The sequence below is a fragment of the Staurois parvus genome, unplaced genomic scaffold (genome assembly GCF_062004578.1).
Source record: "Staurois parvus isolate SC_StPar_1 unplaced genomic scaffold, SC_StPar_1.0 ptg000564l, whole genome shotgun sequence".
Classification (NCBI taxonomy): Eukaryota; Metazoa; Chordata; class Amphibia; order Anura; family Ranidae; genus Staurois; species Staurois parvus.
In genome coordinates this window covers 10,670,788-10,696,946 of record NW_028318360.1, presented here as the reverse complement: position 1 = coordinate 10,696,946, position 26,159 = coordinate 10,670,788, and the positions used below count along the sequence as shown (strand labels likewise).

General features: G+C 41.8%; 1 protein-coding gene across 1 annotated transcript in view; it reads left to right on the top strand.

Moving 5' to 3' along the window:
- The first annotated feature begins 487 nt into the window (after positions 1-487).
- MAN2B2 (mannosidase alpha class 2B member 2) overlaps positions 488-26,159 on the top strand; it is a 62,754-nt gene continuing 37,082 nt past the window's right edge. Inside the window, exons 1-8 of the mRNA XM_089691599.1 lie at positions 488-663; positions 2,210-2,356; positions 5,453-5,558; positions 9,185-9,357; positions 13,011-13,126; positions 18,437-18,614; positions 19,630-19,825; positions 24,900-25,090. Of these exons, the coding sequence (XP_089547725.1) occupies positions 526-663; positions 2,210-2,356; positions 5,453-5,558; positions 9,185-9,357; positions 13,011-13,126; positions 18,437-18,614; positions 19,630-19,825; positions 24,900-25,090 (1,245 nt within the window). The 5' untranslated portion in view covers positions 488-525. The remainder of the gene's footprint in view (positions 664-2,209; positions 2,357-5,452; positions 5,559-9,184; positions 9,358-13,010; positions 13,127-18,436; positions 18,615-19,629; positions 19,826-24,899; positions 25,091-26,159) is intronic.

Below are 26,159 nucleotides of genomic sequence, written 5' to 3'. Positions count from 1 at the left end.
CCCATTGGAAAATTTCTCCTCGGTTACTTTTCTGGGGACAACTCAAAATTTTGGTTTGCTTTCACTTTCAATAATAATGGTGAACAGGACAAATAGGGTGAATCTCCTTAATGGGGACACAGACAACAATAACATCATAATCGGTGGTCTAATCCCTCTCCTCTCTGTCCAAAACGAATACAAGAACTGTTTTTCCTTCATTATACCGTATGTAGTGGATGTGTATGGATTAATGGATGTGTATGGATTATTGATGGTGATGTTAGTTTGGTGTTACTTCCTGTGGCAACAGTTAATCCCATCTGCTAAAACTAGTTGGGGACATCTACACAGCCACAGAGATCACAGATTGTGTATTGTGTGGATTGATAATCCCCTGCCTTCCTGGATCTCACAGAACTCTCATTCACAGGTCATGTTTCAGGAAGTAGTAGAAGGATGAAGTAGTTTGTCTCCTGCAGCCTGCCATAGTCTCAGATCAGCTGCTTCCTCCTGTGACAGTGTGTCAGATGTGCAGCTGCTGCAATGATCCCACTGCTTACCTTCCTGATCACCTTCCTGATCTGCCATGGGGGGGTTGTCGCCTCTCACTCTCCTGATCCCCTCCAGGTGTTTGTCATCCCTCACAGTCACATGGATGTGGGCTGGGTGTACACTGTGCAGGTACAGTATACTTAATGGCATTTGTATTGGCAGATCAGGTTCACAGCTCACACTTTGTACACGATATTGGTAACTGTTCAACTGCAGTGGTGTGACTGCTCAATGTGACAGGGCGTGATGAGACTTGTAGTCCTCCCCCTGCAGCTAGAGAGACATTGCTGTATGTTTCATTATATACAAAAAGAAGTTGTGATCATGTAACTCTTCATATGAGTTGTTTTGTTTCTTTTTTCCCCCCTATTATCATTATATATTTTTAAGTTGCTGTAAGCAAGCCACAGTGCTGTGTGTGATTATAAAAGAGCGATCTGTATGCTGTGTGATTATAAAAGAGCGATCTGTATGTTGTGTGATTATAAAAGAGCAATCTGTATGTTGTGTGATTATAAAATGAGTGATCTGTATGTTGTGTGTTTATAAAATGAGTGATCTGTATGTTGTGCGTTTTATAAAATGAGCGATCTGTATGTTGTGTGTTTATAAAATGAGCGATCTGTATGTTGTGTGGTCATAAAATGAGCGATCTATATTTTGTGTGTTTATAAAATGAGTGATCTGTATGTTGTGTGTTTTATAAAATGAGCGATCTGTATGTTGTGTGTTTATAAAATGAGTGATCTGTATGTTGTGTGATTATAAAAGAGCGATCTGTATGTTGTGTGTTTATAAAATGAGTGATCTGTATGTTGTGTGGTTATAAAAGAGCGATCTGTATGTTGTGTGGTTATAAAAGAGCGATCTGTATGTTGTGTGGTTATAAAAGAGCGATCTGTATGTTGTGTGTTTATAAAATGAATGATATATATGTAGTGTGTTTATAAAATGAGCGATCTGTATATTGTGTGTCTGTTTATTAAAGGAGCGATCTGTATGTTGTGTGTCTGTTTATTAAAGGACCGATCTGTATATTGTGTGTCTGTTTATTAAAGGAGCGATCTGTATGTTGTGTGTCTGTTTATTAAAGGAGCGATCTGTATGTTGTGTGTCTGTTTATTAAAGGAGCGATCTGTATGTTGTGTGTCTGTTTATTAAAGGAGCGATCTGTATGTTGTGTGTCTGTTTATTAAAGGAGCGATCTGTATGTTGTGTGTCTGTTTATTAAAGGAGCGATCTGTATGTTGTGTGTCTGTTTATTAAAGGACCGATCTGTATGTTGTGTGTCTGTTTATTAAAGGACCGATCTGTATGTTGTGTGTCTGTTTATTAAAGGAGCGATCTGTATGTTGTGTGTCTGTTTATAAAATGAGTGATCTAATGATTGCATGTAATTGTGGTACAGCCCTATTCCCTTGAACATGACATTTTGCTGAGTTACAATGCAAAGCATCATGGCCACACCATATAAACACCCCTGTCTGCTGCCTTTGCGGAGTGGGGGGTGGTAAAAGCAACCCAACCACGTGTTTTTACTCTGCCAACCACAAGGGTAGACCCTGCCTAACTGATTCCTTACATTGACTACTTGTAAGAAAGCACTTTTCCAGCCACCATTGTAAAAGGGGGACTACAGTTTTCACTGTCTAAGGACTTCTTTATATAACCACAGGAAAGCATGCACGCCTATGCGGCCAATGTCTACTCCACCGTTGTAGAAGAGCTGATGAGAGCCAAGCATCGCAGATTCATTGTAGTGGAACAAGAGTTCTTTCGTCTGTGGTGGGACGCTGTAGCTGGAGCTGTGCAGAGGCAGCAGGTAAGTGTGCAGGTCATTATGAGGACAAGTATAGGTGATATTTCTATAGACTATTTCCTGGCTATTTTCTATACTGCCTCATTGTAAGGAAATAATGGTGGTTCTTGTGTGTTCGTGTTGTTAGTTTGCAATTTATTTAAAGTGTATGTCAAATCAAAAACGTTTTTCTAGTTTTGGATATATTTGGGAAATAGTAAAAGCCCTGTCTGGTTTTTGTTCCTATTCTTCATACGAAAGATTTTCCACCAGTTTCTGAATTGGTGACAGTGGTTTCAGCAGACAGGAAGTGAGGGAAAATCTGCAACAGAAGAACAGACAGCAATGAAAAGCTGATGGAGGTCCTCGCCTTCCCCTTTCTCTTTTTTTTTTTAATGTCTGTTTTGCTGCTTTTAATTGCTGTCTGTTCCCCTGTTGCAGATATTCCTTCACTTCCTATTCAGCAAAACTTAATTCACCAGGACAGGAATTGAGGGGAAACCTATCTATGGGTTTGTGTGCTGCTCTTGTGGCCATCACTTTCACACCATTGATTTGCAGTGGTTCAGCTATAAAGTGACATGTCACCACATCACTGCTTGTTTTAACACTTGAAAACCTGCAGCACTGTGCCAGGACCACATGCACTACACATGGATGCTGGGTGGCTGCTGTGAGGCCCCATTGACTTGATGGTATATATTTTGCCACGGCATGTGTACTCCCTCCCCCCCCCCCCCTTTCCTTCCTGTCCAGCCACTAGGTTAAAGGATAAGTTCACCTTTGTAAAAAAAAATATTTAATGCCCATCTTTTTGCATTTATTATTTCTTTTTACTTGGAGCCTAAAAAGCATTGCACCCACAATCAGCAGATCGCGGGTGCCATGCAGGACTCCTGCAGACATGTCAGTGTATCTGTGTGCTCCTACCTCGTACACACTGACAGGAGGAGACCATGAACTAGCGCAGCACTCAACAGTGTCAGGGTTGTTCACTGAGAACTACAATTCAACAGGCTCAAAGGCAGAATTCTGTGAATGAATGATGTGGACGATTAGGCTGGCCATACATTATACAATTTTCTTGAGAATTTTGCTTTAGATTTTCCAAAAACCATATGATATGAGGTCAAACCTAAACAACACTTTCAATTGTATCCAGTTAGGCAGTCCCTTGCACTACATAGTTGAAGGTAAATCTAAAGGAAATTGGGCAGAAAATTGTATAGTGTATGGCCAGCCTTAGGCGGAGCCCCGCATGGCCACGCTTTTTTTAAAAACAGTGACAGCTACCAGGGGGAGAAGATCCCCCGCTGGCTGTCACTAGATGCAGCAGCAGCTCAAGGAGTGAAGACGTTACATGTTCCACCCTAAAAACAGATGGAACATGTAACATGTTCCCAAAGGTGAACTTATCCTTGAAAGCGATACTAAAGGTTCCTTTTTTTTCTGCAAAATAAACAAACATGTCTATACTTACCTGCTGTGTGTAGTGGTTTTACACAGAGCAGCCCGGATCCTCCACTTCTTGGTTTCCCAGCAGGCTCTCCTGGCTCCTCCTTTCTGTCGGGTAACTCCATAGCAAGCAGCTTGCTGTGGGGCCACCCGCTGCTCCATGTGTCCACTCACACAGAGCTTGGCCCTGCCCCCTCTCTCTCCTCATTTGCTGACTGGCTGTGATTGACAGCAGTAGGAGCCAATGGCGCCTGCTTGCTGTCTCAGCCTATGAGGAGGCAGAGGCTCAGGACAGCCGAGGCTGTTGTGCACATCACTGCATCGCGATGGTAAGTAAGTATTGAGGGGCCTGGGGGCACTGCTGCAAACAGAATGTGTTTTACCTTCATGCATAGAATGCGTGAAGGTAAAAAAATGTTGAATCTTTACAACTGCTTTAAGGTGGGTAGTTGGGAAGTGGTAAAACCATAACTCAACTGCCTATTTTTACCACCCTTCCTGACCACACGTATAAACAATGCCAAACAGAGCCACAGATAACAGTAAAAACTCAACAAAGGATTAATCCTTCCTCACTTTATAAAAAAAAAACCTTCTTAAACTTACACTTTAAGACAAACCTAGAACCAGTCTACAATTGTGAAACTGACTTCAGAGGAAACAGAGATACGTCTCAGTGCTGTGTGCTCTATTCAAGGTGCTTACCATGTGTGTACAATGCTGTAGATATAAACCTAGGGGCCCCAAGACAGGCTTTGCATCTGGGACCTACTCCTTACTGTCTATCCCAAAGCCAGCCAGATCTCTGACCCCATCGTTAACACTTTTTACAGTGTTATCACATTAATATTGGAAATTCAGAGCTTGCTAAGCAGGTGATGATTTAGGACTGTGCAGGGATGTTTTTCGAGCCAGCACAGTGACAAATGTCAATGTTTCCTTAGGGATTGACATCTGACTGTGATATGGCTGGTGTGGGGATGCATGGGAATCCTCCGTGCGCTTTCTTGGTATATGTAACAATATGACATAAGAACTACTGTAGAGGGGAGCCCTGGACCTGGTAATCTTTTTTCTTTTTTAATAAGTACTTCTGTGGAGGTGCTAGAGTGGAGCCCTGAGCTCCACTGGTGTAGGGGTCTGGTTGTCGTGAGCCCTGGTCCTTTGTCAGTGTGCAGGTTTCAATTCTAAACTATGTGTTCTGCCCCCACCATGGCATCTCCCAGTGCAGTACATCATGCCTCCCTGACTAGTACAGCAGCTGATATTGTAGAGGTGGGAGAAGTCAAGTGACTTTGCTTTGACTTTAGAGCTTGAAATATATTGAGTGCTCTGGGTGTGGAGTTTTGCAAGGTACATAGCAGTACGTTGGCACCTAGGCACCAGATTTTACATTCATCATCCATTCATTTTTATTGTATTTTTGATTCTCTGTATAACATTCTTCTTAACTGTTCAGATGGCTGTGCTGGTTCACTCCCAGTTTGAGACCATAGGCCTTGTGCTCCAGCTGGTTCTCAAGTACTGAACAGCTTTTTGCTGCGAGACGAGATGACCCCTGGCAATGCATTCCAGGCTTCCCTTACATGGCGGAGTCCAGCTGGGGGAGTGAAATGTCTGTAAGGTGTTTCTTATGTAAATTATTTTTTTTCTAATATCTTACAGGTGCATCAGTTGATTCAAGAGGGAAGGCTGGAGTTCATCATTGGAGGCCAGGTCATGCATGATGAAGCTGTCACTGCCATAGATGATCAGATTTTACAACTAACTGGTATGTACTAATTAAACACTAGAGGGGTATGACGTCTCCAGATAGGGTTATAAAAATAAATAGAATATTTGGCAATTAATTGGGTATACATAAAGGTGAGTGTAGAAATAAGATTTCTGCTTGATGGGATATCATTCTCTTTTCTAAAATCACCAAAGCATGACTTTGACCATTTGTTCCCAGTAGAAAAATGGCAAGTAGCCAGGTTATTTCCCCATAACCAGGTTGGCATCGGACACTTGTAATTGCTCTCAGCCTACTTCCAAACATGCATGTTAATGTCAGGATCTTTAATAGAAAACATCCTTAGGCAGTTGGCTCATGTCAACATCTGCAACCACATGTTACATACAGTGGGGATCGAAAGTTTGGGCACCCCAGCTAAAAAGTTGTATTAATGTGCATAAAGAAGCCAAGGAAAGATGGAAGAATCTCCAAAAGGCATCAAATTACAGATTAGACATTCTTATGTCAACAAAAGTTAGATTTTATTTCCATCATTTACATTTTAAAAATAACAGAAAACAAAAAAATGTCGTCTGCAAAAGTTTGGGCAAACTGCAGAATTTATAGCATGCACTGCCCCCTTTGCCAAGCTGAGACCTGCCAGTGTCATGGATTATTCTCAATCATCGTCTGGGAAGACCAGGTGATGTCAATCTCAAAGGTTTTAAATGCCCAGACTCATCTGATCTTGCCCCAACAATCAGCACCATGGGTTCTTCTAAGCAGTTGTCTAGAAAACTGAAACTGAAAATAGTTGACGCTCACAAAGCTGGAGAAGGCTATAAGAAGATAGCAAAGCGTTTTAACATGTCAATATCCTCTGTTCGGAATGTAATTAAGAAATGGCAGTCATCAGGAACAGTGGAAGTTAAAGCAACATCTGGAAGACCAAGAAAAATATCAGACAGAACAGCTCGCAGGATTGTGAGAAAAACAATTCAAAACCCACGTTTGACTGAACGATCCCTCCAGAAAGCTCTGGCAGACACTGGAGTTGTGGTACACTATTCCACTATAAAGAGATATTTGTACAAATATGGTCTTCATGGAAGAGTCATCAGAAGAAAACCTCTTCCACGTCCTCACCACAAAAATCATCGTTTGAACTTTGCAAATGAACATATAGACAAGCCTGATGCATTTTGGAAACAAGTTCTGTGGACCGATGAGGTTAAAATTGAACTTTTTGGCCAGAATGAGCAAAGGTACGTTTGGAGAAGAAGGGGCACAGAATTTAATGAAAAGAAACTCTGTCCAACTGTTAAGCATGGGGTTGGATCAATCATGCTTTGGGGTTGTGTTGCAGCCAGTGGCACAGGGAACATCTCACGAGTAGAAGGAAAAATGGATTCAATAAAATTTCAGCAAATTTTGGATGGTAACTTGATGCCATCTGTGAAAAAGCTGAAGTTAAAGAGAAGATGGCTTCTACAAATGGATAATGATCCCAAACACACCTCGAAATCCACGGGGGATTACATCAAGAGGCCTAAACTGAAGGTTTTGCCATGGCCTTCACAATCTCCTGACCTCAACATAGTTGAAAATCTATGGATAGACCTTAAAAGAGCAGTGCGTGACAGACAGCCCAGAAATCTCAAAGAACTGGAAGACTTTTGTAAGGAAGAATGGGCAAAGATACCTCAAACAAGAATTGAAAGACTCTTGGCTGGCTACAAAAAGCGTTTACAAGCTGTGATACTTGCCAAAGGGGGCAGTACAAGATATTAACTCTGCAGGGTGCCCAAACTTTTGCAGACGCCATTTTTTTATTTTCTGTTAGTTTGAAAGTGTAAATGATGGAAATAAAATCTAACTTTTGTTGACATATTATAAGAATGTCTAATCTGTAATTTGATGCCTTTTGGAGATTTTTCCATCTTTCCTTGGCTTCTTTATGCACATTAATACAAATATTTAGCTGGGGTGCCCAAACTTTCGATCCCCACTGTAGTTACATAGTCTGGCTGAAAAAAGACAAAGTCCATCCAGTTCAACCATTAAAAAAAAAAAAAGTTATAATCCTATATTTACAGTTGATCCAGAGGAAGGTAAAAAAACCCAGCAAAGCATGATCCAATTTGCTCCTGTGGGGAAAAAAATTCCTTCCTGATCCCCCGAGAGGCAATCGGATTTTCCCTGGATCAACTTTACCTATAAATGTTAGTATCTAGTTATATTCTGTGTATCCAAGAAAGAATCCAGGCCTTTTTTAAAGCAATCCACTGAGCTGGCCAGAACCAACTCTTGAGGGAGTCTATTCCACATTTTCACAGTTCTTACTGTGAAGAAACCTTTCCATGTTTTGAGATTTGACGTACTGAATTTGGCCACATTTACTGGACTTTATCTTCCATAGTTTCCAAAAGTGAATCTGTCAGACAGATTTGGGGGCTCTCATTATTTCTAGTCCCCTGGCTGTTATGCTGACTCCTTAACTTCTATACATTTTGAGGCAGTGTCCCAGAAAATTGCAGATTTGGAAAATCAGACGAAGGCTGGAAATTCCTTATCTGCATACTTGTTTGGGGTCAGCAAATCAAAATGTTGAAGAAACATGGTGAGTTTGACATCAAAGAAGAAAAGAAAAGGTCAGGAATGGCAGACCTCCATGCTTTCTTAGAACAGGTTTTTTTTTTTAATATCAGAACGGTTTTATTTAGTGCAGGGAAAAAATCCATCAACACTCCAGTGGCAACACAACATCAGTTCAGCACAAAATATTACACAAACAAAAAAGGGTGTGTACAGGCAGTTTTAGCATATTCATAGGAAAAATTCCAATAACCAAAAAAAAAAGCAAATGTAAATAGTTCAGTGACAGTCATTACAACTAAGCCAGTGCAGGTCTTACATATCTAGTTATGCAGTAACTGGTCTAGTAATGCGCTGCATTAACCTCATTTGAACTAATTTCTAGGGCTTAGACCTGGGGTGTCTAGCCACAGTGTCCAAGTCTTTCTAATTTACCTGGGCAGCCTTAATGCTGATACCCATACCTTTCAAAAAATAAGATCATTGCCCATATGAGTCCCCTATTGCTTGAAAGTGGGAGGGTCAGGGGATTTCCAAAGTATTAAGAGGTTTCATTGCTATCCCTACGACTGTTTGAGACTGTATGGAAATGGGAGTGGATCAGGTTAGGGAGTTTTGAAGGAAAGTTTAATTGGTCTTAGAGCAGGAGACATTGATATGCAGTGCCCTGATTTATTTGCCGTGATAGGCAAGATGCCCCCACCTTCTTTTATACTATTTTGTGCCCAGATCTTATGGATCGCTGGTACCTCGCCAAGGGCCCCAGTCCTACTTTTATGCCATACGTAGATGATTATGGCTGTATTAGCTCCTTTTGGGGAGCTCCTGCCAGCCAATGTTGACATATGATTGCAGGTCAAACCCCACTGTCCATGTGTCAGGGTTTAAAAAAGGAGAATATATTGGTATAATACCTTCAACTAACAACTTAAAAAGTCTGTTCTCGATTACATGGCATGTTATAACCTGTCTAAACCTCGACCTTACCCTTTCAAAGTTCGATGTGATATCTTGCAAAAACCTAAAATAAAGAATTTAAAAGAACAAAAATGTTGTATACCAATCAGCATTCTGTGTTTTCACAGAGGGACACGGCTTTTTGTATGAAACATTCGGAGTGAGACCTCAGTTTTCCTGGCATGTTGATCCATTTGGGGCTTCGGCCACCTCACCAACACTCTTTTCCATGGCTGGATTCAATGCTCACCTCATCTCTCGCATAGATTATGATGTTAAATCTGCTATGCAAGATTCCAAGGTACCCATGAAGATAGGATTCGTTTTTTTTTCTTAATTTCTGCTATTGCAACAGACCTGTAATGCTTTGGAAGACCATAAACCTCCTTTTAATGGCAGTCCGCAATAAATTTGGTCACAGCTTTCATAATTTAATCTGTGTGTGGGTGTACTCCCAGCAAGTAATTATTGCTCACTAGAATGGGTATTGCTTGATATTGGGCATGGGGATTTTGTAAAAAAAATGTTGATTACTTATCAGGGTTTTCCATTAAACTAGAGAAAGAAGGATATGCATTTTAATGAATATGTACTGCAAAGAGAACAATGGCCAAAATAGGCATAGTCATGGTAGGTGCCAGCAGTATGAACCTGTTTGGTCAGGTGTCTCACTTCTGATTCTTTGAGGCAGAGATGCAGTGTAATACCATCAAAATGTACCTATAAACTTCAGCTAGCAGTCAAATAATCCAACTGCCAAGTAATTGTTTAGTGCCTTATATACTTACGTGTATTGGCAAATATCTGTGTATGTCTTTGTTCTGGGCATAAAGCCTTAGCACCAGCTTAATCTCAGAAACAATAATAATTGGCAAGGAAAACCTAATTCATCCTATTGTTGCTTGCCCACAGATCTGTCATTCACGGGTTCCTTCCCAAATATCAAAGAGCTCATAGAGATGTGATTGTTGCCTGTTTAAACCATTCCATGCCTATGCACACTTTTATCCTTGGGCATTTTGCCTGTTGTGGCAACAAGCCTACTCATATACAAGACAGCTTATTTGTCTGAACCAATAAGATTTGGCTAACCTGCATAATCCTTTTTTCATGTAAAAATGCTGTAACAAACCACAGATAAGCTGGCAGATACAGTATCAAACAAATAGTTTTTTCAGCATGCCAGAAAATTATACACTATATTGCCAAAATTATTGGCACACCCCTCCAAATCATTGGATTCAGGTGTTCCAATCACCTCCGTGGCCACAGGTGTATAAAATCAAGCACCTAGGCATGCAGACTGCTTCTACAAACATCTGTGAAAGAATGGGTCGCTCTCAGGTGATCAGTGAATTCAAGCATGGTACTGTGATAGGTTGCCACCTGTGCAATAAGTCCATCTGTAAAATTTCCTTGCTACTAAATATTCCACGGTCAACCGTTAGTGGTATTATAACAAAGTGGAGGCAACTCGGAACAGAAACTCAGCCACGAAGTGGTAGGCCACGTAAAATGACAGAGTGGGGTCAGCGCAGAGTCAATAGCTAAAGACCTTCAAACTTTGTGTGGCCTTCAGATTAGCACAGCAACAATGCATAGAGCACTTCATGGAATGGGTTTCCATAGCTGAGCAGCTGGATCCAAGCCTTACATTACCAAGTGTAATGCAAAACATCGGCTGCAGTGGTGTAAAGCAAGCCGCCACTGGACTCTAGAGCAGTGGAGACATGTTCTCTGGAGTGACGAATCACGCTTCTCTGTCTGAAAATCCAATGGACGTGTCTGGGTTTTTTGGTTGCCAGGAGAATAGTACTTGCCTGATTGCATTGTGCCAAGTGTAAAGTTTGGTGGAGGAGGTATTATGGTTTGGGGTTGTTTTTCAGGGGTTGGGCTTGGCCCCTTAGTTCCAGTGAAGGGAACTCCTAAGGGGTCAGCATACCAAGACATTTTGGACAATATCATGCTCCCAACATTGTGGGAACAGTTTGGGGATGGCCCCTTCCTATTCCAACAATACTGCACACCAGTGCACAAAGCAAGGTCCATAAAGACATGGATGAGCATATTTTGGGTGGAGGAACTTGACTGGCCTGCACAGAGTCCTGACCTCAACCCGATAGAACACCTTTGGGATGAATTAGAGTAGAGACTGTGAGCCAGGCCTTCTTGTCCGACATCATTGCCTGACCTCACAAATGCACTTCTGGAAGAATGGTCAAATATTGCCATAGACACACTTGTAAACCTTGTGGACAGCCTTCTCAGAAGAGTTGAAGCTGTTATAGCTGCAAAGGGTGGGCCAACTCAAGACTGAACCCTACGGACTAAGACTGGGATGCCATTAAAGTTCATATGCGTGTAAAGGCAGGTGTCCCAATACTTTTGGCAATACAGTGTATATGACAGACAACCATAAGCAGCGGTATTATGAACATAATGTTGGACAATGGCATTGCTGTGACATCTGCATAGAACCTTCTATATTGCTAGCACATGCAATCAGAATGATGGAAGATGGGGAAAAAAAATCATTGCATTTTAATAGCAATTCTTTGCTCTTTTAATTGTCATAACTATCGTCTACATCATGTTCATTTTTTGTCTCCTTTTTGTTTAATCAGATCAAAATTGTAGTCCACTTTTTTAGCAGTGTTTCTAAACCTCGTTAATGTATGCACTTTTGTATCTAAGTCAGTGTATAAATGAGTTCCAAACTATACTTATGCTAGCCTTTCTCAGCTCTTTCTCTCTACACCAGAGGAACCCTTGAAATAATATTTAGGTCGTTAGGTCTCGGGGAACCCTTTGCAAAAACCATTTAATTTGTGGGGGTGAAAAATACCCCTTACATCAACAGGAAGAATGTCCCCTTTGCAGTGGTGGTCAGCATGCCACAATTACAGAGAGCTTTGGGTTCAATCAGTTGGCTCTGCCAAATGGCTTTAATGCAGGACCTATGCAGGCACCATCAAATTGGTGGTCAGTCAGCCACAGGTCAAGGAACCCCTAACAACCTCTGGACCTTGGCTTCTATAGAACCATGGTTGAGAATGACTGCCTTAAGCTATGTAAAATTTATGTTTATTAAAGTTCTCTAAATTTATAATGAATTCATTTTTACAATCAGAAGTACCATGTGCAGGAGCTTGAAGTACTCCTCATGTGCGCTCCAGTTAAAGAACTTTAACTTTATGTGCAGTAGTTCCCAGCACTCCACACAGTAAGAGGGACACAGAGCCGAAGTCATGCTGACATGGGACCAATAAAAATTGCATTTTTAAAAAAAAAACAAAACATTGCTTTAATGTCACTTTAAGAACACCTGTCTTGTAAGTAGAATTTAGAGATAAATAAGCAATAGTACCATCTGCAACCAAATTGTAAAGTGTATATCAGATGAAAACATAAAAAAAAAAACCATATTCCATACATTTCTGCAATCCATGTACATTTTCTCATGTTTTGTATCTTTTAAATTGCTGCAAGTACTGAAAAATACCCGTTAATCCTGCTAGAAATGCAGTCAGCATCTAACTTCCTGTAGTGCGTTGACAACGCTATCTCTGCTGCACTGAAATCCCAAGCAGTGTTGTCAGCCCTGCCTAGTGTCAGTGACTTTCCTACCTCATAATGTCCTCTTTTAGAAAAGTTCCCCCATCATTTGTGAGATGGCCACTCAGAACTGTGAGTGGCCATCACACTGCCTTGCTGTTCTCAATATTCTATATTTTTTATTCTATGAAGCTGCATTATGTGTTACACACTTTCTGGGATACATTCCAGGATTTTCTTTTGAGCCTGTTTTTTTTTTCATATAAAGTAGGTGATTAAACTGTTGTTTGTTGTAATTGCCAAAAAAGAATCAACTCAATAATTACTGTTATACCCAGAGGTTTTGTATGTTCTGTGATTCTTTATTTTTATATACATTTTATTCTTCTTCTTCTACAGAAGCTTCAGTTTGTTTGGAGAGGATCTCCTTCCCTGTCAGAAAAACAGGGCATATTTACACATGTCATGGACCAGTTCAGTTACTGTACCCCATCCCATCTGCCATTTTCCAACAGGTAATTGCCATATTATAAGGATGTAAAAGATCACATTATTCATGTTACCTATTCAAATTCATATTAGTTTTGCTTAAAATATATGTAAACCCCCACCTTGTAAAACAACCAATTCAGTTTAAAGTAAAAATGAAAGGCAAAACATTTGTGCATAGATATACAGGAAAGCATTTTATACACCTTCTTTTCCTCTTTTTATAAGTGACTCCCCCTGTTCCCAGCTGCATAAGAGATGGGGGAGGAGAAACAGCAGGACACTGATCTTCCTAGTAAAAGGATGTGCAAATCTGATCATTGAAAGAGAGCACAGTGAGTTTCCAACCCAGCCAAAGAACTGACCATGGTGTGTTTTCCTGCCTAGTGTGGTCATTATTTATTAGGAAATCAGAGGCACTGGCAGGAACACTAGCGATTGCACACAAAGGAAGCAATACAAAGAGAACAGGAGACTTTTTCATAGAAGTACATGGTACAGCATGCAAATATCAGGAATATGGAATGTTGGGTTTACAAACTCTTTAAAACAGAGTTATGCATAAGCTAAAGTGTATGGATGATCCTTTTCCTTTTTCTTTGCATGTGTAGTGCTCACCCCTTAAAGGGCTTACTGATTAGTCCCCAGGTTCTTTCCCCAAGTTGGTGTAATAGTGGCCAGGCACACAGCAGCACAGGGAATCTCACGGCTCAGTGTGCAGTCTAGGGGATATCTTTTGTTGCTTTATTACAAGTTGAACTTGGTTAGGGTGCAGGTAGCTGTGGGATGCTCCAGAAACACAGTCAAATAACTGGAGGACAATATTTGCTTTTTCTACACTTTTTAGTATGGTTCCTTTAGCAGAAACTAAGGGAGTAAGCAGCACTGGGACCCCAAAAAGGGGAGTGTCCCAATCCAAGCAAGCACTGGAGCTATTGCATGAAGAAATAGTAGCAGCAGCAGACAGTCACTGAGATCCTACATTCAGGCCTATTCAGGCCTATACTCACAATGTCCCTGGATACTTGTGTAGCAACTCCTAGTTAGTTAGGGGCAGCTAGACTCCAGTTGTTAGTTAGGGCTGAGTAGCAGCCTGGGTGTGATAGCTAGCAGGGGTCAAATTTTGGTCAGAGCTGAGAGGCTCTGCAGACCAGCCCTCTGAGATTTCCCCCTGCTGTAGAACTTTGGAGAAAGGTCTAGAAGCAGAGGGTGGATTTGAAGAGTGACTGGTCTGTACTCTTAGAGGATCCTGGCCAATCCCCAACAGGAGGCTTGGCGAGGGGCAGCACAATCTTTAAGAGTAACTGAGCCTGCTCAACTGCAGGAGGAGGAGAGTTGGAGGGAGTTGGGTGGAAGATGTGAGAGAGGAAGAGATGCAGGAGCCCGTGAAGGGGGCCCAGATGGGAAAGTTGCTCACCTCCAGGCAGAGAGACCTTTCAAGAAGGAAAGCCTGAGACTTTACTGGCCCCCTGAGGGAGGACCACCTGTGTGGCAGGGAAGGAGCGGCCCAGCTAGAAGGTTTAGTAGCAGCCGCCAACCCACCGGCAGCATAGAAGGAACAAGTGAGTAGACCCGCACCCCCTGGGCCAACAACGGGAAAGAGGCACTCTGGTGGGAAACTGGATTAGCTTTTTTTACCCAGGATTTTTCACACTGCAGCAGCAGGCACTGGATACCCTGCCCAGGGATTTACCCAGTACAGCTGGATGAGGAGAGGACTCATCTGGGGTCTGGGGCGGTACTGTGAGAGATGCTGGCTAGCTCTCTAGAAGAATTTTTGCTGTAAAGACTTGTACATGGTTGCTAAGGAGCTTGTCTTCTGTTGCCATTGTCCTTGGGCATCTCATACAACCCTTACCCCATCCATGTTCTAATTTCCCCGATAAAACTTCAAAACAAATTTCAAGGACTGGTTACTGTCTCCTGATGCAAGTCTGAAAGAAATGCGTGTTGCCTGGCTGTACAGGACTATAGGGGGACCCAAAACTTCCGCGACTCCTAAGGGGGTATTGCTACACTTGGATGCCTCCTTCCAATATGAGACATTTTTCATTTTTGATAAGAGCTCAGAAATGAAGCATATGGAAGAATATGCATAGCATAGCAGTCACAAATGAAGTTCCAGTGGTATGACTGGCAATTATGAAATACAGACTGGTAGAACAGTCATCCAAGAAAATGTTGGTAAAAGTTCTCCACTAAAGCAATGTTCAAGTCCTGTTATGGTCAAATTTTGTCTAAATACAGTACATAAACAAAACATACCTAAGTGGTAAACATTTAAGAAGATGGATGAAGGGAAAGAAAATGAGGAAGAAAAGGAGGGGGAAAATTGGGGAGGGGTGGTGGAATATGACCTGGGAGGTGAGCTTCTATGGAAGGAGTTGGAGGGAAGGGGGAGGGGTAGTGCAATCGTGAAGGAAGAGAATGGGAGGGAAGAGGATGGGGCGGGGGGGTTCCCTCTCCCTCGGGCGGGGGGGTTCCCTCTCCCTCCAGCAGTATCTTCAGGGGCTATGGCCAGTTTATGGAGGAGTTTCCGTACATCAACCATGATGTCCAGATTTTGAAATGCTTTTCAGATTGGTTCTTGAGAGATGTGGTAAGTTGTTCCATCAGTTGGATGTCTGACATTCTAGCACTCCGTGTTCTATAATTGGTGGATCAGTAGATTTCGAGAGTGCCAGTGTGCATGCTTTTGCAGTGTTCAAAAAGCGCCTCAGTAATGATTTTTTGTACCGCCTGTATGACATTTGTGTACCACGTAAGAGGTAATTGGTGGGTGAATCTACAAGGGACCATCCAGTTAGGTCTTTAATGGAAAATTTGGCTGCCAAATGTGGAGTGCTGGGCAGTCCCAAAATATATGTAAAAGTGAACTTTCCAATTTAAGGCAACTCCAGCATATGGGTGACACCTGAGGGTTGACCCTATGTAAGAGCTGAAGGGTTTTATACCACCTAGTGAGTATCTTCTACCCATTGTCTTGATATGTATTTGCCAGGGAGGCCTTGTACGCAAAAAAAAAAAGAATTCTATCTTTTTGAGAGGGAGGGAAAGTGGTGTAGAGTTCAGCTTCCTACTTAGACAAGAAGCTTGGTTCACGTTGGCGTTCACTGGATATTAATATACAATATGATTGTGACAGAGCATGTCTGACCGGTACCGCTTCCTCGCACAGTTTTTCAAATGAGGTTGGTGGTCTTATATTTTGATAAATTGGTGATAATGATTTCAAACAGGAGTCTAACTGCAGGCAGCAGAAGAAGTCTAGGTCAGCACAAAAACAAGTTTGGAGATATGCAGTGGACATGAGTTTATTGTGTGGCCACATAAATATTCTGGCAGAGGGTCTGTCTTGCAATCCACTACATTATAGAATCCACCAGTAGGCAGGGGAAAGCAGTTAAGCCTGCAGTCAGTGAAACCCAGAAAAGCTCAAAATAATCTAGGAGGGTGCTACAAATCAATAAGAAAACTTTAAAACTCTTGGTTTATTTTATAGTCTGTGTCCCGTTGGGAAGATTGCCCTTCACTCTTCCATAAAGGCCAGATTTGTGGAGTGCAGGACTAATAGTTGTCCTGTGGACAGATTCTCCCACCTGAGCTGTGGATCTCCGCAGCTCCTCCAGAGTTACCATTGGCCTCTTGGCTGCTTCTCTGAATTCTCTCCTTGCCAGGTCTGTCAGTTTAGGTGGACAGCCATGTTTTGGTAGGTTTTTGGTAGGTTTGCAGTTGTGCCATACTCTTCCATTTTTGGATGATGGATTGAACAGTGCTTCGTGAGATGTCCAAAGCATGGGATATTTTTTTATAACCTAACCCTGCTTTAAACTTCTCCACAATTTTATTCCTGACCTGTCTGGTGTGTTCCTTGGCCTTCATGCTGCTGTTTGTTCACTAATGTTCTCTAACAAACCTCTGAGGGCTTCACAGAACAGCTGTATTTATACTGAGATTACATGATACACAGGTGGACTCTATTTACTAATTAGGTGATTTTTGAAGGCAATTGGTTCCACTAGGTTTAGTTAGGGGTATCAGCGTAAAAGGGGCTGAATACAAATGTATGCCACACATTTCAGTTATTTGTAAAAAAAATTTGAAAACCATTTATCATTTTCCTTTCACTTCACAATTATGAGCCACTTTGTGTTGGTCTATCACATAAAATCCCAATAAAATACATTTACGTTTTTGGTTGTAACATGACAAAATATGGAAAATTTCAAGGGGTATGAATACTTTTTCAAAGCACTGTAGGTATCTCTAGCCTGGCCTACAAGGCATTTTTCACTCTGCCCCACCCTCCACCTTCTTAAGAGTCAGAATGCCTGCCTACTGCGAGCTCCTTTTGTATACAGGTCCACTCCACCTGGCTTTCTGCTCTGTCCATGGCCCATGTGTGTTGGCTACATGCTCACAAGTGTAAGGTGTTTCTCTCCCAATCCCCCAAATCTTTCTGAGTCTCTTCCTCACCTAGCTTATATGTGGGGTGGCATCACTTGTGGGAGGGCTCTAACTAAAAGCGCCTAACACCTAATGTCACTACCTGTTGAACCAAACATTACTCTGGTAGAGAGACACCTAGTGGAAAGGTGGCTAACTACACCTGCCTAGTGAGGGGAAAATCGTACCAGTGGGGCACAAAACATGTGGTGAAAGTTTTATCTGGAGTTGGACTTTAAGCTATTAATGCAATATTATGGTTGAGCACTGAAGCAGTCATAATGTGGTTTGTCTATACCAGGGGTCTCCAAACTATGGCCCTCCAGCTGTTGAGGTACTACAAGTCCCATCATGCCTCTGCCATTGGGAGTCTTGCCTGTGGCTGGCAGAGTTTGCAAGACCTCATGGGACTTGCAGTTCCTCAGCATCTGGAGGGCCAAAGTTTGGAGACCCCTGGTGTATACAATAAATATCTGCTTAGGCTAAGTTCACAGCTGTGTGGGTGATTGGTTCTGCAGGACTGCGCCTGTTCCTACAGCTGCAACCACCCACACAGAAAAATGCACTGCTACTTAGGAAATGCATGTGGGTGCCATGAATCTTAATGCTCAGCTTCCCACATTTGGAACTGAACTACACACGCAGTTTCTATGTGGGCAGCAATTTCAAAAATGGTGCAGGGACCTTTTCCCTGCTTTTTGAGGAGGCACGGCACCCATTCAAATGAATGGGCTGCCATGCTTGTACAAAACGTGGGCCACCAAAGTGTGAACCTAGGGTAAACTGTATATTTTTTTACCTACAGTTTACCATAAAGTTACTGCAGAAGACTGACTACCTGTAGTTCTCTTTTGTCCTAGATTAAAAAAAACTAACCCTCTTGTTTCTAGGTCAGGATTTTACTGGAATGGGGTGGCACTATTTCCTGATCCACCGAAGGATGGTGTTTATCCTAACATGAGTCTTCCCGTCACCAGTGATAACATTCACCAGTATGCCGAGACCATGGTGAAGAATATTAAAATGCGAGCAGCCTGGTTTAGAAGCAATGATGTCCTATGGCCCTGGGTAAGTACTTTCCAAGTCCTATCACAGATCTTTAATTTTCTCATTTCCAACCGATTAAAAAAGTTTCTTTTGTAACTAAATACAACAGTCCATGTACTTCAAACTGCACAAAAGTTCATAAAAGAAGATTAGAAAGTAAGAAGTTGTTAGTAATTGGAATTTAGGATGTTTTTCAACAAGCTCGCAGTTTCAGTCACGTCTGCAATATTTTGTGTGAACTCAAAAGGCTTGATCTGTATGCTTTCCCTAGCTCAATGCCTCAGAAAGAATTGAAGACAAGGATTAGCATGACAGCCAGGCAACTAACATTTTCAGAAACAGAGGTCAGCAATGGTAGCCTTCATGTACTCTTAATAAAGGTTTCCTTCAAAGTAACTATTGATAAGACTTTCACATTTTTTATATTTTCTAAGCAAATCCTTTGACAAGTAAGGCCCCTTTCATACAGGGCAGACTCTGGATCAGAGCAGAGCGGGCGGATGACAGGTTTGTGTCCGCTCAATTTGTGCAGAGCAGACCCAGACAGAGCCCACTATGTTGAATGGGCAGTGGGGTGTTAAAGGACTCCAGTGTCCCTTTTCAGCTGACTACCCACCGATTGAATTCACCCCTCTCTGCTTTTTTTTTTTTTTTTTGGTGACTGGATCGGATCTGAGATAGGCGGGTGTAAAGGGACACAAGTCCATTTACATCTGCTGGTCTATGGAGCTGAATGGAGAGTCCGATCAGGTCTGCCTGGAAAACTGACAGACTGATCTGATCACTGGGTGAGAGGGGCCTAACACAGCTCTCATGTATGTATTTAATCTGTGTATTTAGCTGTTTGCCTGGAGTTCAGCTTTAAGTAAAATAGTCAACTAAGGATAGAACTGTGACAGGGATGTGCAATGGAGGAGGCAGACAGTAAGCCAATGATATTAGAAGAGATGATAGAAGCTGTCATAAAAGTGACAAGTTAACATCTGTACAATACAAATTGTCTTCATTTAGGTTGGACTTGTTTTTCCATTTTTAGGGCTGTGACAAGCAGTTCTTCAATTCTTCCATCCAATTTAATAACATGGATTTGTTACTGGAATATATAAATAGTAAATCAGAGTTTGGAGTGACTGCGCAGTACTATACACTCGGAGAATACTTCAAGAGCATATACGGGAGAAACCTGACCTGGGAGGTTCGTAAAAATGAAGACTTTCTGCCGTACTCTTCAGGTATGATGCACGGACCACATTCTAGATTATAAGTTTTCTTGATTCATTTAGGGCTCTCATCTTCTATGGTACTTTACAGTGCAAATTAAGCATTATATGAACATTTAATGGCATTGGAATGGCTGCAGCATTAAAACAGATGGATTATTGTAATGAATGCAAGAAAATGGACAATGAAGCAGATTTTAAAGTGCAACTAAAGGCAACACTTTTTTCTTCATTTTGGATAGAGTAAGGCCCCTTTCACATGAGGCAGATTCCATTCTGATGGGGCAGATTCCATTCTGATTGGTTTTAATGCAGAGCTGCACCAGATTTTGCACTCTCCAGTTTTAGTAAATCTTCTCCATTGTGTTCGCTCAGTTTCTACAGAGCAGACACAGCGCTCTTTGGGCAGCCGGTAAACAAACTCCGCTGTCTGTTTATCTTTTTATAATTTTTCACAGAATTTACAAAAGAAAAACACATTTCAAGAGAACCATCTAAGGTTAGAAATGCAAAAGACAAAAACATACAGTGTACAGTTTGCCTACAAGAATTCTTCCTTTGTGAGCAAAGTGAGTCCTTGGATGGGAACTGCCATTTATTTCTAGCATGGCTCCAGTGCTACCTCTGAACTGAACAAAAAAACAAAGGGGGGGGGGGGAGAGGGAAACAAAATTGTAGGATTGAAAGGAGGGGTGGGGGGGACATGATAGCAAAAGACATAAGTAGGGACCGAAGCTGGACTGACAAGTGATCTCAAGCGTGGGAGCCCAATAGTGAGCAATATTCAGGAGAGCAGAAGAATTCAGTCCAATAAAACCATGTTTTATTGAAGCGCTCCTCTGTATGATTGGCTGAGGCCAGCAACTCATCCGTTCACCTGATTTCAGAAATCCTCACAAACCGCTGCTTCAAAGAGGGGGTGGATGTTTGTTTTCATCAGGCAGGTATACAAGCCTTTGCTGCAGTGAGGAAATGGATCAAAAGCAAGCATTTGTACTGGTTTAGAGATATGGGCATTAGATGTAGAAGAAAAGCTGCTGGATCATTCGGCAATTGAATATCAGTAAATTTAAAAATGTAGTGTTTCACTTGGGACCAAAAGTCCTGTATTTTCTTACACGACCAAAAGATATGGAGCATGGTGCCCTCCTCCTCCTGGCATATCCATCACAATGGCAAACTGTGGAAAAAGCTTATGGAGAGTCCTATGGACCCTATACCATCTAGATAAGATTCTATATCCCATTTCTTGAACACTGCATGAGATAGATGCCTTGTGAGTCATGGTCAAGATTCTGCCACATCATTGGTCCATGAAAGTACGTCCCTGCTTGTGTTCCCATTGAGCCAGATGTTTTGGTGAAGGAGCATTCGGTGGGTGGGACAATATGCAATATGATCACGAAAGACCATGTGGTGTTGCCTCTTCCTCGAGGCACAATTGTTCAAACTCCATGGGAGTGGATCGATGCAAAACTTTCCCCCAATGGTGCGTGAGGAAATTTCTTAGTTGCATTGATTTTCAGAGGGGGAGAGGGAGGTCGAAGAGATTGTGAATGTCTGAAAGGGAATGCCAGTGGCCATTATAGAAAAAGTGTAGCAGTGGGCACACCAGTGTAGAATTGAGTGTTTGTTGCTCTGTGGTATTTGAAGAACTCCGCTGTTCATTTACACCCGACTACCCTTCAATCCACCTACACAAAGGAGGATGGATCTCCTTTCCTTTTTGACAGTGGACTGCATCAGACCCGTTGGTCCAAACCGAAGTCCATTTGTACTAGCCTGTTCATAGGAATGCATGGACATTCCAATCAGTTCTGCCTGCAAAACTGACAGGTGGACCTGATCAGATATGTTAGGCTCCATATGGAAGGAGCCTAAGGGCTATAACCCCTGTCAGTTTTTGCCCTTTCTGTCCCATAGGGGAGATTTCACTTTATTCCTGTCCCATAGCCAAAATAGGAATAGAGAGGAAATCCTTCCAAAGTGGGGGAATCTCAGGGTGTCATCAGGGTCTCCAGAACCAATGTCTGCATTGGAACATTTCCCTTCTATTGTTCTGATGTCAACTGAAAACTTGGGATTTTTTTTTTTTTACTTTCACTTTCAAAGATAATGGTAAACAGGACAAATAGAGAGGGTGAATCTCCCTAATGTGGGCACAAACAGGAATAAAGACCAACATGGGTTCCAATCCCTCTCCACTCAATCCAAAGCTAAAAAAAATGTTTTGCCTTTATTGTTAAAATATATTTACTAGATAACATGCATGTACATGGCTACAAATGTACATACATGTACATAGGAAAACAAGATGAAACATGCACACTAGATAACACACCATGGTGTTAGTCCTATTCCAAATCCACATACAGTACCTTTGTTATAAATCCATCCAGCACCAGACCCATAAGTTGTCTTTAGTCAGGAGTGCATGGCCTACAGTTTCACTGTTGACAACCGTTGGATAAAGATGCCAGCTCTCAGATATATATTGTTCCAAATTCAGACTTCTGGGAAAAGATTATAGTCTGGTTAGTTAGAGGTTTCATATGTAAAAATACATATTAGGACAATAAAAATCTTATAATCTTTTGATGCTGTAGAGCTCTTGACTGTTGTCCAGATGCACTGATCTGTCTAGACTCCACCAAACTTTCTACCAACTTACTTTATAGCCGCTAACTACTATGGAATGGGTGTTTTGCAAAAAAAAAAAAAAATGCACCCAAGATGCTACAAGCAGAGTTTTTTTTTTTAATGCATTGTTTTTAAAAGAGGAGGTGTAAATGGAGCCTTAGTTATTGATTTATTGAAAAAGTTAAATAGGGGAGTGCAGGACCTTGGTGTAGGTGACAATTCCAGTCTGAATTGACAGCTTTTTTTCAGACTGTTCCAATGGGCCCTGACATGGCCTCTGGGGAAACGTCTCAAGTTTTCTAGCAAATTAGACTGCCAAAACATGGTTGACAGTTGAGATCTAAACACCTCCCAGTTCCAGAGTATCCAAGGACACCTTTTAGAAGGCCATAACAATGCTGGACTGGAAAGGAAGGTCTGGGCAGAAATATTGGGGGAATTCTAAGGTTAAAACTTGATACTAGCACAAGAGCTGTTTCATTTGCTAAATTAGCAATTTTTAGTGCTGTTCTTTTACCAGTAATTGCATCTTTGTAATTTTATAGAAAGAGTATGTTCCTCAGAAATGATCTATACATTCAAATGAACCTTGTGATGTTTATTGATCTGAAGTGACCACACAACTGACAGATGAAAGGCCAGCTAATCCAATTTTCCATGCTGAACACCATATCAGTGATCAAGGACTCTCCACAGTCTCTCTGTATTTGCCAGCCAAGCAGTCAGACCCAGGGTTCCAGAGCCTGGAAATTCTTCTCTGCACTATTTATGTCCAGTCAAGTTGTCTTGTCTTAATGGAAAATCTGCTGCTGCCATTGCCAGGTCTAACTGTATATAGGATTCAAGCTGAAACAACCTGACATCAATTGAAAGGGGCACTCCACCTGGCTTCAACGTTATTGAATCATAGCCAATAAAGCATAAAAGTAGCGGTGCACCGAAATTAAAATACTGGTGCTGAAACCGAAAATTCAGAATGCACATGGCTGAAAACTGAAATGTCTGCATATGTGGGGAGGCTCAAAATTTTTTAAATCTTTTTTAACTTTAATGTGTATTTTTATTTATTTTTTTTAACTTATGATTTATTGCTATCACATAGGGGACCAATAGTCCCCTATGTGATAGCATATGAGTGACAGGTCCTCTTTGTAGGTGGGCGGGCATGCAGGGGCACAGTGTGCAAAGAGGGGACAGGAGAGGAGCAGTGTATACAGTGAGGGAGCAGTGTATACACTCAGGCTCCCTCGCTGGCTGCCCCTATATGTCTCTGCCAGTTTCTAAATGTAATTACCGTCTTTTTTTTCCCTTCACTATAGCTCCAAGAATGAGCTGTCATTCTCCCCGCCGCTAAAGGAAACTAAGGGGCGGGGTCACTGGATAATGTCACTGGGTGACCCCGCCCCTTAATTTTCCTCAGTGGCGGAGAGAATGACCGCTCATTCTTGGAGCTATAGTGAAGAAAAAAAGCTGGTAATTGCATTTAAAACCATGCCGATTTTCAAATCTAATTACGGGCTTTTTTTTTCTCTTCACTTTAGCTTTGAGAAGGAGCTGTCATTCTCCCCTCCGCTAAAGGAAACTAAGAGGCGGGGTCACTGGGTAATGCCCCTTTTCTTTAGCAGCGGGGAGAATGACAGCTCATTCTTGGAGCGATAGTGAAGAGGAAAAAATCCAGGTAATTAGATTTAGAAACTGGCATTGTTTTTAAATGCAATTACCGTCTTTTTTTTAAGGGGCGGGGTGACATTACTCAGTGATCCCTCCCCTTAGTTTCCTTTAGCGGCGGGGAGAATGACAGCTTATTCTTGGAGCTATAGTGAAGGGGAAAAAAAGGCCGGTAATTACATTTAAAAACTGGCAGTGACATTTAGCGGTTGCTCACTGTATACACTGCTCCTCTCCTGTCTTTTTCCACCCCCCCCTCATATGCAGTACACATAGCCCCCTATGGGCACCTGTTTCGGCTAAAATGTTCCTATCGGCAAAATGCCATTAGGGCCATTTTTGGCCTATATGTTCCGAACACTAAAATTTCGGTGCATCCCTACATGTAAAGAATCTAGTGATTTTAATGATCATGCATAAAAAGGTCAGCGGTCTCACATTAGTGAGATGAGCAGTTACTTCCTCAGAGATGTCAATTAAAGCCCATCTCTAGCCAAAATGTACTGTTTGTGACCACATTGAAAAGATTTTTCCTCACTTTCTGTCCCTGTGACGCCATTACAAGAGGTGTCATAGGAACATGTAAATACAGACAGCAATAAAATCATTGTAAGTTCTAAACCTCCCTCACTCTAGTAAAAATGCTTTTTTTTTACGTCTGTGTTCCTGTTGGAGAGATTTCTCATCCATTATTTTTTGGCTATGATCCTGTTGGAGAAATTTCTCATCCATTTTGTGAGTAATTTTTAATTTTTTTGTTAAACATTTTTCTATGTAGATACGTATCAAGCATGGACAGGTTTCTACACCTCACGCAACATCTTGAAAGGCGTGGCACGCAGGGCCAGTTCATTACTGTATGCTGGGGAATCTGCATTCACTCAGTATCTGCTAAAGCATCCATCTGGATCTGTATGCAAAATGTGGGCTCTGGAGCAGCTGCAGGCCCTTCGATGGGCAGTCTCAGAGGTAAAACTGCAGTGAGAACATGTCTAAAAAAAAAGAAATTCCATCTCTGACTGGTAACAGCCAGGTAAAACACTGTGCCTTATTTATGATAAATAGTCAGGGATAGGTATATGTAAGAACTGGAATGTGTCTTGTTATTTAGTGGCATTCACCCCCTGCGAAAGCACGTCAGCTCCATGTTTGACTATAATGTCCCCACAGAGGCTGATTGTCTCCTACCTGAGCTCAAGACTGACGTCCCCTATGCAGTAATAGAGAGAGACAAAATCAGCATTTAGGTCCTCATAAACCTTCAGTTTTTATGTAGGCTCTATTTATTAAGATTTTTAATATAAGGAAAGATTTGTTACAGAGCAATTTTCCATTTCAAATTTTGCATACTGCAAAGAAACAATCTGACTGGTTTTCTGTGGCACAACACGGACTAATCTGCTCTTAGACACTTTATGAATGAAGCCTGTAAACATATTTGCTAGGCTTAAAGAATCTGTTCAGAAAACTGGAGATGGTGCAGAGGGACCAAAGCAGAGTGGCCATGGGGAGAGGAACCTTACACTTGATGCTGGAAACCTCCCACTGTGGAGATTACCAAACCCAAGTTTAGCGGAGATTGCCAGTCTGGACTCTCATATTGCAAGTCAGCTCTCCCAAAACTGGCATCTAGAACCTGGGATTGTGAACATCTCCCTTTTAAATGAAACTTTATAACCAGTAAATGTCTGCAGTTATGAAATTCAGTGGCTATTTAGGAGAGTCTAGAGCAGCCTTTCTCAACCTTTTTACCCCAGAGGAACCCTTGAAATAATTTTATGGTCTTGGGGAACCACTGCTTAAATTCATTAATTGGCATCAGAGGGAAGAATGCCCCTAGCATTGGTGATCACTGAGAAAAATGCCTCCCTTACAGTGGTGATTAGAATGCCACCCTATAGATAGCTAAAAATAACATTGGTGTTATTCTGCTGGCTTTGCCAAGTGGCGATTGACTGGACATTATCAAGACAGCATCAGATTGTGAGGTCAAATAGCCACAGCTCAAGGAACCCCAGGCACCCCTGAAGGAACTTTA